General features: G+C 45.3%; 1 protein-coding gene across 2 annotated transcripts in view; it reads right to left on the minus strand.

Moving 5' to 3' along the window:
* The window catches only part of gna12a (guanine nucleotide binding protein (G protein) alpha 12a), a 133,614-nt gene that overhangs the window by 67,226 nt on the left and 53,958 nt on the right, over positions 1 to 12,430 (minus strand). For both annotated transcript variants that reach the window (XR_005463388.1, XM_038819499.1), the window contains exon 2: positions 6,938 to 7,153. Coding sequence is in view for 1 of the 2 variants with exons in the window: in XM_038819499.1 (XP_038675427.1) it covers positions 6,938 to 7,153 (216 nt within the window). In the remaining variant the exon portion in view is untranslated. The remainder of the gene's footprint in view (positions 1 to 6,937; positions 7,154 to 12,430) is intronic.

Consider the following 12,430-nt stretch of genomic DNA (forward strand, 5'->3'; position numbering starts at 1 on the left):
CAGAGAGAGAGCGAAGACACCAGGTGGGGTTTCAGGAGGAATGGTCTTAAAAAGGTGGGAAATGAGAGAGCCAGGAAGGGAATTCCCAATATCGGTGCCTAGAAGGGCACAGGAACAGCTGCCGATGTTGTGGCAAATGCAGAAAAAGATGCACAAGGGCCTCAGTCAGAGGAAGCAAGAGGAAGCAAGCAAATTTCAAATGCAATATAAACTATTTACTTACAATTTATCTTTTCAAAGAGCAAAAGGAATTTTTGCAGCGTATGCTCAGTACCAAGTTATAAAGAACCTCAGTGAAATCCATACAAAGCTTTGATTTGACGGCAAAACAATTCCACAAGACTTTCAATAAATTCGCAAATTTAAATAAGCATGCATGGTGGTGCTGCAATGTTAATGCTCATCGCTCATACAGATCATGGCCTGTTCAGTTTTTAGATGGGACGTAGCTCATCAGTAAGTAGGGACAATAAACTGACAAATCTGCTTAAAGAACTCTGTTTTTCCAATGAATTGGGAGTGTTATGGATATTTTGCAGAGATCAGCTTTGTTTGTGATGAAATCCTGAACCTTTGTTTCTGCAGAGGAACCCAACTTAGTCATCGATATAGTATCGTGGCTGTCAGACGGTGTATGCATCCCCTGGGGATAAAGTGGGAGAAACTTTCTTTTTTTTTTAATAAACAATTTTATTGAGGTAGTTTTTGGCTTTGTAAACAGTTACAGACATCAACAGAAAGAAAGCAAAAAAGGCAAAAATGTGCAAACATCCATGTACTTTCAATACTTCAATCGCAACATTCTGCACAAACCCGCTCCTCTCCCACCGGTACTACCCGCCATTTTATCCCTCCTACTCTACTCTACACACTCTCTCCTCCCCCCCCCTGCTGACGCTCACTCTCCTGCAAAGAAGTCAATAAATGGTTGCCACCTCCGGGCGAACCCCTGTACAGATCCCCTCAAGGCGAACTTAATTTTTTCCATACCCAGGAAACTCGACATGTCCGCAAGCCACAACTCAGTCTTCGGGGGCTTTGAGTCCCTCCACGCCAATAGTATTCGCTGCCGGGCTATCAGGGAAGCAAAGGCCAAAACATCGGCCTCTTTCTCCCCCTGGACTCCTGGGTCTCCCGAAACCCCAAAAATTGCCACCCCTGGACCCATCGCCACCCTTGTTTTTAGCACCCGGGACATGACGTCTGCAAATCCCTCCCAGTACCCCCTCAGCTTAGGGCATGCCCAAAACATGTGAACGTGGTTCACTGGTCCTCCCGCGCACCTAGCGCATTTGTCCTCTATCCCAAAGAATTTGCTCATCCGAGCCACCGTCATATGGGCCCGGTGAACGACCTTAAATTGAATCAGCCCGAGCCTGGCACATGTCGCGGTCGAATTTACCCTACTCAGGGCCTCTGCCCACAGCCCGTCCTCCATTTCCCCGCCTAGCTCCTCCTCCCATTTAAGTTTCAGTTCCTCCGTCTGGGACCCTTCCTCCCTCATGAGCACCTTATAAATACCCGAGACTCTACCCTCCCCTTCTTCCCTCGTAGAGACTATTCTGTCTAGGATCCCCATTGGCAGGAGGCGTGGGAAAGATGGGACCTGTCTACGAACAAAGTCCTGCAACTGTAGGTACCTAAAATCATTTCCCCTTACCAGCCCAAATTTTTCCTCCAAGCTCCTCAAACTCGCAAAGCTCCCTTCCAGGAACATATCGCCCACCCTTCCCACCCCCCGCCATACTCGAAACCCCCCATCCATACTCCCGGGGGCAAACCGATGGTTGTCGCAGATTGGCGCCCAAACCAACGCCCCCGTCTCCCCTACATGCCTCCTCCACTGGCCCCATATCCGCAGGGTCGCCACCACTACCGGGCTGGTGGAGTACTTGGCCGGCAGCAGCGGTAGAGGAGCCATGACCAGGACTGCCAAGCTGGAGCCCCTGCACGAAGCCGCCTCCACCCGCTCCCAGATAGACCCCGTAACCACCATCCACTTCCTTATCATAGCGATGTTGGCCGCCCAGTAATAATTAATCAGACTCGGCAAAGCCAGCCCTCCCTCACTGCGGTTCCTCTCCAACATCGCCTTCTTCACCCGCGGGGATTTTCCCACCCAGACAAAGCTCATGATCATCCTGTTAACTCTTTTGAAGAAGGACAGTGGAACAAAGATCGGGATGCACTGAAAAACAAACAGAAATCTAGGGAGGATTGTCATCTTTACAGTCTGCACCCTCCCTGCCAGCGACAGCGGGAGTGCATCCCATCTCCAAAACTCTCCCTTCATTTGCTCCACCACCCTGGCCAAATTTAACTTGTGCAGCCTGCCCCAGTCTCGTGCCACCTGGATTCCCAAATACCGGAAATTTTCCTCAACCAGCCTAAACGGTAGCCCTCTCAATCTGTTCTCCTGGCCCCTTGCCTGTACCACAAACATTTCACTCTTGGCCGTATTTAATTTGTATCCTGAAAACTGGCCGAACTTCTTCAACATTCCCAGTATACTTCCCATCCCGGCCACTGGGTCCGACACGTACAGGAGCAGGTCGTCTGCGTAAAGAGAGACCCTATGTTCTACCCCGCCCCTCACCATCCCCTTCCATCCCTCTGCAGCTCTCAGCGCAATCGCCAGCGGCTCTATGGCCAGCGCAAACAGCAGTGGGGAGAGTGGGCAGCCCAGTCTGGTCCCTCGGTACAACCTAAAGTACTCCGACACTTCTCGGTTAGTCCTGACGCTGGCCCTCGGGGCCTGATATAATAATTTGATCCAATCCACCAATCCCTCCCCGAACCCAAACCGTCCGAGCACCTCCCATAGATAGTCCCACTCCACCCGGTCAAAGGCCTTCTCGGCGTCCATCGCCACCACTACCTCCACCTCCCTGCCCGCCGGGGGCATCATTATCACATTAAGTAATCTTCTCAGGTTGGCCGCCAGCTGCCTGCCTTTCACGAACCCAGTTTGGTCCTCCCCAATCACCTCCGGTACGCAGTCCTCCATTCTAACCGCCAGTACCTTTGCCAGGAGCTTGGCGTCAACATTAATCAGGGAGATTGGCCTGTAGGATCCGCACGCCTCCGGGTCTTTACCCCGCTTCAATATCAGTGATATAGTGGCTTGCGACATTGTCGGTGGCAGGGTCCCTCTGTCCCTTGCCTCATTGAAAACCCTCGCCAAGACCGGGCCCACCAGCTCAGAAAACTTCCTATAGAACTCTACTGGGTATCCAGCCAGCCCCGGGGCTTTCCCCGACTGCATGGCCTTTAGGCCCCCCAATACCTCCTCCACTCTAATCGGGGCCCCCAGCTCATCCACTCGCCCCCCACCTACTGTTGGGAAGGTTAACCCATCCAGAAACCTTTTAATCTCTTCCGGTTCTTCCGGCGGCTCCGAAGTATACAGCTTGCGATAGAAGTCCCGGAATACCTTAATCAATCCTGCCGGGTCCTCCACTTTGCGCCCCTCCCCATCCCTCACTCTACCTATTTCCCTGGCCGCCTCCCTCCTCCTGAGTTGCTGCGCTAACAGTCTGCTAGCCTTTTCCCCATGCTCGTACACCACTCCCCTCGCCTTCCTAAGCTGTTCCATGGCACTACTCGTGGATAGTGCCCCCAGTTCCGCCTGTAGTCTCTGCCTCTCCCTGAGTAAAACCTCCCCCGGGGACTCCGCGTGCTCTTCATCTATCCGACCCATTTCCCTGATCAATCTATCCATCTCTGCCCTGTCTGCCTTGGCTCTGTGGGCCCCAATTGAAATCAGCTCCACACGGGAGAAACTTGCTAATGTGGATTTAACTTTCGTACCCTCATTTTTAACATTTGTTATTCTTGGTGTAGCTGAAATGTTCCTCTACAATGTGAGGCAGGAGAATCTGTTGAAAACTTCAGTCACTTAGGTAAGACATTCAGTTTTCATACTTTTAAACAAAATATCCAAGTCTTGATCAATATTGCTTCTGAACCACACAACAACCCACACCTCCCAGTGCAGGTCATGCAGAAAATGATTTTAAAATTCTCTGGAAACCTTTTTTGCACGGCCACAAATGCAAGCGCCCACTCACTTAAATGAGTCGCCCTCACACTCCATAAAAGTATACACTGCTTTTGATATCACAGAATCAGAAAACCTACACACATTTAATACTTTCTCAACAAACAATATCATACATTTTACTTAAATATGAGCATGATGGCATCAATACTTTTTGATAATATGCAGATAACCTGATTGGAAATTCAAAACAAAAGTCTGCATTCATATTGTAACTTTGTCCTAATGAAAAATGGGTCAAGCAACTTCGCTAATGGAAACTGACAGTAAGGGATGTAAACCACAGAGGGAAAGATTAGTAGGGGCTGACCATAACCTGGCCAAAAATATTTTTTAAGGCGGCCTTTGGAACAGGGCGACAGGGAAGAGCAGATCTAATGTCACAAAAGGATGCACCACTGGAAGAAGCTGTACAACAACAAAAAAAAACCCAAAAAGGACTGAACGATATCATGGAAGGTAATGCAAGACTTGAAAGATGTTGCAGAGATGGGGTGCAATAAGGCCATAAAGAAGTTTGATAAGAATGAATAGCTCAATTTAATGTGTTGTGTGAAAAGGGCCAGTGGTACTTTAATGAGTGAATGGACCTAAGTGAAGACAGGATACAGGTTGCTGTGTTTTGGACAAATCAAAGTTTGCGGGGGATGCTGTAACCGAGTCTAGGAATGACAAAGAAGGAATAAGGGTTTCAGTGGCAGACGGCCGCGAAGTTATAAAGATGGAAGTAGCTAAATTGCGAACACGTTGACACTTCAGCTTGCACATGTAACTCGTCTTGCCCATGTCTAAATCATAAAATGTCCCCTTCTTTAGAACAAAGGAACAATAGATCCTCGTCAGACCTATATCTTTAAAGAACAAAGTGTTAATCATAGTAAACCGTTGTGGAGAGAGTTTTCCTACTGATTGGTCCTGTATCAGATTTAACCAGGTTTCATAAACACTAATATAAATACTGAAGCAACTGTAACAAAATGAGCATGCTACATCTTTAGTACTGGGGAAATGGTCAGAATATATTAGTGCAAACTGAAATGTAGGCTTATGCTATGAAGTTGCAAAAGCATTGTTCAAAACATGTCCTGGTAATGTCATCACCCTTCTAATTTACTGCACTAAAAACTGTACAATCTATATTGTGTTATAAAGAAACAGATTGAAGGCTTCTTCGCAGTCCCACATTCGTAACTTTTTTTTCCCCCTCCAGCATATTGAACATCATTACAAGTTGGAAGAAAATAAAAGTGTTGATTATACAATGCCGCATGCCTATACATCCAAAATTGTGCACCACAAATAATAATAATCCTTATTAGTGTCACAAGTAGGCTTACATTAACACTGCAATGAAGTTACTGTGAAAATCCCCTAGTCGCCATACTCCGTTGCCTGTTTGGGTGCACCGAGGGAGAATTTAGAATGTCTAATTCACCTAACAAGCATGGCTTTTGAGACTTGCGGGAGGAAACCCACGCAGACACGGGGAGAACGTGCAGGCTCTGTACAGACAGTGACCCAAGTTGGGGATCGAACCCGGGTCCCTGGCGCTGTGAAGCAACAGTGCTAACCACTGAGCTACCATGCCACCCATATACTGGGTATATGTTGAAAACAACATAATTTTATACAGGACAAAAGGTTGACAGTGACCGTAAGGCTAGAAATCAGCTCCCCCAATAATTTAGTGCATGAGTTCACTATGTCCTGTGGTACTGAGCCACACACATCAAGAAGGTCCCAGGCTGGAACCCCTGTCTGCACTGAGTTACAAGTTAACAGTCTCCTCTTTGCTTCAGTACAGCTGGCAGAAATCCCCATAACCCATCAATGCCTCAACTTCGGACAAGCAACAAGGAGGTGTGTGGGAAGCAGCTCCGTCTAGACAGTTTCCCTTCCCTTCAAATGTATTAATAGAGAAGGCTTAGTTAGTGCAAGGATCAGTGAAGACTTGGAATCTAACTCAGGCCCTTTGTCCAGAATCCAACATTTTCCAAGACCAAGGCAGAATATTTATGCCTTGGCACTAAACATGCTACAGTTTATTTATTCCTTCAGGACTGGGAACATTTCTCTTTAAAGTTTAATTAAATAGTTACTAAATAGATTCTATATTCTATTACACTTTTAAGCAATTGTTTAAAAGCAATTGTTTAAATACAGCTAATCAAATACAGGTCAACAGAATATATAGCCAATGCCACAAGCAAAATGCATGGAGTAACTTAGCAAAGACATCAAAGGAACATTCTGCTCCTCACTGGTATCTATTCAGAATTAGGTCTTTTAAAATGCCAAGTAAGCACTAGAGAGAGATCCAAATACACTTCTGTTGTCTTCAGCTGCTTTTATTTTGGTTCACTGTTATCCAATACTACTGTCTCCTGTCACCAGTCTCACGTCTTGCAAAGCCAGCTATAATTCCAGAATTTTCTAACAGCAGTTGCCATGCAAAACTCATTATTAATCAGGTTTCTCAGCAGCTGATTTTAGAAAATCCGGGTGACCTACTTTTCGAAAACGTATGCATTGGGAGCCAGGGGAATCAGTTTGCCAATAATCCAATATAAAAAGGTACTGTCGGAACTTCACTGTGGCATCATAGTCGGAAATACCTTCACCAAATGGCTAAATAGAAGGGGGAGAAAATAAATAAAGTGCTCACACTTCAGTGCAAGAGCCAGGTTCACAGGTAGACCAAACCACTCAATGATTTCGGGAAACCAGTAGTAACTGAAGATAAAATTATACATTGGCTACATGTTGGCATTTTCAAGTTGCGTTAAGGCTAGTTATCTGCGGCATCATGTCCCTTCCCCAAATAAATCAGTGTATTTCCCCTTCATTCTATTCATCTTTTAAATACTGCTTACTTACCAGTTGAAACTCTCGTCTTCTGTTGTATGCTTCCTGGATACCGGAATCTTGCCACAGTGCCCTCATTGCTGGCACATACAATTGAAATGTGGCTGGCTCTACCGGCATACCACATTTGTTTTCAAATGCCATGACAAACATTCCATGTTTCTCGTTTTCAGTATTTTCCCAGGGAATGCCCAGCTTGTTCCTTGCATCCACCAACACCTTCATACCCTAAAAGAACAGGGAGGTGATTATTACTTACATTCTGTTCAATAATTTATGATTACATTATTTTCACATCTACACTATTTGATGAAGGTTGGAATGCTGTCATCTGTAGACTCTTAAATGAAAATTAACTCTGCACCTTATAATGACTCTTCAAAACTGGAGACACAAAATGTTCCCCTTTGCACTCCATTGCCCCAAATAAAATCAGAATACAAGTGTGAATCAATTCAAGCTTTGGTCTTATAGATTGATGTTACTACCAACCGCAATGTGGAACTACACTATCACAGGCGTCATCTAAACAGATCGCACTTTCTTTTAAAACTTAATCTTTACCCGTACAGACATGAAACTCTGTTTCTTAAACACACCGCCACAGTCTGAAGAAAAGAAAGGTTAAAAAGAGAGAAGCTGTTTTTACTCGTTTTCTAGTTTGAAATGCACAGGTGAAATTAAATCGCAAGGTTACAATATTTGTATGTATGGCTTTTCTTTCTTTAAACAATATGGATTCTCCACATACTGCAGGAATGTAGCCTAACTTTAAAGATTCTAGGGAAACACTTACACATGAAAACATTAATGGTGTAAAAAGACAGTGTCCACACGGTCTCCAACTGTCCTGTTGCTGAGCTGCAACAGTGTCTCAATAAACTGACTCAAAAAAACCTCCCAAACTTTACCCTGAATGGCATCAACAAGCAAAATTTCCTGTATTAGATAATTTGCAAGGTTACGCCTGATAACCAATTTAATATTTTTACACAGTATTGAATTGTGATTAGAAACTACAAATTCTTTTGTCATCACTTCCAAGTGAAAAGCATTTTATGCAATGACCAACAGCCTCAGAAATCAAGAATGCAACATTTAATTGTGTTCAGTATTCAAAATCTTTCTATGCTCATATACCAACGCAACTGTAGAGGCACCTTGTTCTTGATGAGAGGTACTGCATGCTTCAATGGCAAAAAATAAATAAATAATGTTCACAATCCATTGACAAAGGATCATCTGGACTCAAAATGTTAGCTCTTTTCTCTCCCTACAGATGCTGCCAGACCTGCTGAGATTTTCCAACATTTTCTCTTTGGTTTCAGATTCCAGCATCTGCAGTAATTTGCTTTTACCACAATCCAGCTAGGCCAGATACTGCATACTATGCAAATTCTTGGAAATTTCAACTTTTACACGTTTAATGGCAGCACGGTAGCATTGTGGATAGCACAATGGCTTCACAGCTCCAGGGTCCTAGGTTCGATTCCGGCTTGGGTCACTGCCTGTGCGGAGTCTGCACATCCTCCCAGTGTGTGCGTGCGTTTCCTCCGGGTGCTCCGGTTTCCTCCCACAGTCCAAAGATGTGCAGGTTAGGTGGATTGGCCATGATAAATTGCCCTTAGTGTCCAAAATTGCCCTTAGTGTTGGGTGGGGTTACTGGGTTATTGGGATAGGGGTGAGGTGTTGACCTTGGGTAGGATGCTCTTTCCAAGAGCCGGTGCAGACTCGATGGGTCGAATGGCCTCCTTCTACACTGTAAATTCTATGATCTAATTGCTGGTAACATAGCTGATGTGTTGGGTACTCTGGATCTGTGGAGACTGCATTTACCTTAACAGTAACATAGACAGGCTACCAACACTTGTACAACACTATTTTATTAAGCTAGGAACTGTTGAACATACTTGCATTGTGGGTCGACACTATGTTAGCTTAAACTAAAGACCTATGCCTATCCTGACCAGTCTAAACTGTTAGCACATGGTGAAGGTCTGTGCTACAAGCTGCGAGCTCTGTCCTTCTCAGGGGCTGCATCCCGAATGAGTGGGAAAACTAGTGCCCTAACTGGTTTTATAGTGAGCGTGCCCTAACTGGTGATTGGCTGCTGTGTTGTGTGTGTTGATTGGTCTTGCAGTGTGTCAGTCAGTGTGTGTCTGCACCATTATATACTGATGTGTATATTATGACAATAGCTGTACATGAAAAACAGAACTGATCACTAGTGTTACCTTAGAAACCAAAAAAACGTAGTTTCCTTCCCAAACTTGTGTAAAATTGGTCCCATTGGTAGTACTCCTATCTCAAGATTCATAAGACTCTGATTTAAGCTCTTAATCCAAGGTGATACTCATCTTTAGTACTGATGCATTGCTGCCTTGTCAAAGTGATGTTTCTTGATAAGCCACAAAAAAAAAAATCAAGTCCTAGCCACTATTTCAGTTGAATGTTAAAGATCTTGTAATACAATTTGAAGAAGCGAGTTCACCCAATAGCTTGGAAAACACTGCAAAGGAAGAAATTAAAACAAAAAATCCTTATTTTGTTAGCATTCTACTTCTGCAAGTTAGATTTGGGGTTTTAATATTTCTCAAGACATTGAAAACCAATCTGAAGTAAACGCAAAGGAATTTTGTTGTTTAAATAAAGGGGGGGGGGGGGGGTTGCACCCCACTGAGGGAAATAATTCTTGTTTTCTTCCCTTTTCTTTATTCCTGCACTCTCCCACTGCCCATCACTTGCAAAAACCAAGAATTGAGCTGCTTTGGAAAACGGTTCCTCTCTCTGTTCCCTACCAACAATCATCCAAATGTACTCACTTACTTCCTCTTCACCACTTCATATTCTCCCGTTCACATCTATTCATCTTCCTTCCTCACGCCAAACCCCTCTCTTCCCTCTACAATCTCCTTCCAAGCTCATCTACCTTCTTGTCCCCACTGTATCAATATGTCCACTGCCACCCACACGACCTCTAAACCTGCATGATGTCCATACTTGATCTTGAATCTGCATTCAATGACATGGAACGCATTGCCGGTATATTAAAAATAAGTTGACATTTCGGCTACGATTTATTAATGATGTATATGTAGTGAGCACTTTCTGGATAACATGAGATCTATCTCCACCTGTAGCTTAAAAAGGGAGAGGCAGAATCAGAGATTTCCAAAACAGGTAGGTTAAACAAGCAACTTGCAGGTTTAACGAAAACAAACAAAAGATTTAATCAGACATATTGCAAAAATCTGCTAATTATCAGTAAAACAAAACAAACCAATTTCTATTAAAATTAACATCCATTACAACTTTTCTAAATTCTTCAAAAGCCTTCAGAAAGCTTACAAACTGAAAATTATCCATCATAAAGATGCTACCAAACAAAACCATACAATGCATAGCTTTTCAGAGTCAAAGCAGTTCGAAAACAGAAGTTTAAAAAAAATCAGCTTATCCAGCTGGGATGTTGCCCTTTTTTTCCCCCAGTTTGACAAGATCAACTTCAAAATTATGCCATTTCATTTTCACTGCACACAGGCAGGCAGGCAGAGACACACACAGGCGCAGGCAGGCAGAGACACACACAGGCGCAGGCAGGCAGAGACACACACAGGCGCAGGCAGGCAGAGACACACACAGGCGCAGGCAGGCAGAGACACACACAGGCGCAGGCAGGCAGAGACACACAAAGGCGCAGGCAGGCAGAGACACACACAGGCGCAGGCAGGCAGAGACACACACAGGCGCAGGCAGGCAGAGACACACACAGGCGCAGGCAGGCAGAGACACACACATGCAGGCAGACACACACACAGAGGCAGCCATACACAGGCAGACACACACGCACACACAGGCAGGCAGACGCACGCAACTACACAGGCAGGCAGAGACACACACAGGCGCAGGCAGAGACACACACAGGCGCAGGCAGGCAGACACACACACATGCAGGCAGACACACACAGAGGCAGCCATACACAGGCAGACACACACGCACACACAGGCAGGCAGACGCACGCAACTACACAGGCAGGCAGGCGCACACAAATACACAGGCAGGCAAACCAAACATCGAATGGCTTCGTCACTCCTCGATTTTGCTGCAAAAACAACTGCTGTCAATTGCATAGTCACTCTTGTATCAACTTAGAAACTTCAGAAATAGTTTTTTTTGGAGAGTGGGGGGGGAGAGAGAGAGACTCGCAGCAGTTTTTGCATCCAAGTGACAAGAAGTTCTCGTTATTTTCCCACGTGCATAAAGCCTATTATAGGATTGGCTTCTTAAATGGGTGGTTCCTTCCTACCCTAGGTACTCGGCTATTGTATCTCAGACCATCCTCCCCACTTTGTGGACTTGGCTTTGGAAACAAATTCTAATCAGCGCCTACCATGGAGTCTAGATCTAGCACTGCTGGTGGACAGGGTGCTTTGTGAGCACATATCCAGGACTATTTAAGAGTGGTCAGGAAGACCCCAAGAGTTTGTCGGACACTCCTTCAAGAGGGACCGGCAGTCAGGGGGTCTGGCGTTATCCAACTTGCTCATTTATTATTGGGCAGCCAACATTGAGAAGATACTGGAATGGCTTGGAGAGTCGGGTCACATGTGGGGACAGATGGAGGCAAGCTCCTGTAAGGGCTTTGGCAACAGCCCCGCTTCCTGAATCTGATGGCGCTATCCATTCTTAACATATGGAGGCAATTTAGGCAGCATTACAACTTGGGACCCATGTCATTGCTGCGCCCGATCCATAGCTGTAGTTGTTCGTAAAGCTTTTCCCTTGGATTCGCAACCCTCCCTGTTGAGTAGAATCCTATCGCTTGTAGGGTCTGGGTTGGTCAGCGGAGGTGGCCCTGCTAGATGAGGTACAGGTGAAATGCAGAGGGGGGGGGGGGGGGGGGGGGCGGTAGAGAGAGAGAGAGAGAGAGAAAGTGAGCCAGGGTTATGGGGGGGGGGGGGGGGGTGAAGGCGGATGTTCTCACCTTTGCCTCGCTAATAGTCCAGAGGTCAGTTCTGCTGGGAAGGAGATCTGCTGCTCTGCCCAGTGCCTCAGTCTGGTTGGGTGACCTTATTAAATTTATACATCTAGAGAAGGTCACGTACACCATCTGAGGCTTGGTCGAAGGGTTGTACCCGAGGTAGCGGTCATTCATTTCCTACTTTAAAGAATTAATCACCATCAGCTGTTAGGAGGGCGGGAGTTTAGCTTTTAGTTTTCATTATTGGGGAGGGGGTGCTCCTTTCCCGGGTGGGGTTTCAGAGTTTGTTCTGTTTTTTCAAATACTGTACTTTGTAATATCTGTTTTTCCATATTGTTCGTGCATATATTGTTATAAATGAAAACATTTTTTTTTTGTAAAGTAGGGCAGAGTCAGGAAGAAAAAAATTAAAAGATAAATGTAAATTACAAGTGCAGATTCAGATTTCAAGCCCACAATATTTTACCTCCTGGACCTCAAGTGCGTGGCAGTTACTCATCCAAAACACAGCACCTGGACGGTG

Source organism: Scyliorhinus canicula, chromosome 15 (assembly GCF_902713615.1).
Source record: "Scyliorhinus canicula chromosome 15, sScyCan1.1, whole genome shotgun sequence".
NCBI lineage: Eukaryota > Metazoa > Chordata > Chondrichthyes > Carcharhiniformes > Scyliorhinidae > Scyliorhinus > Scyliorhinus canicula.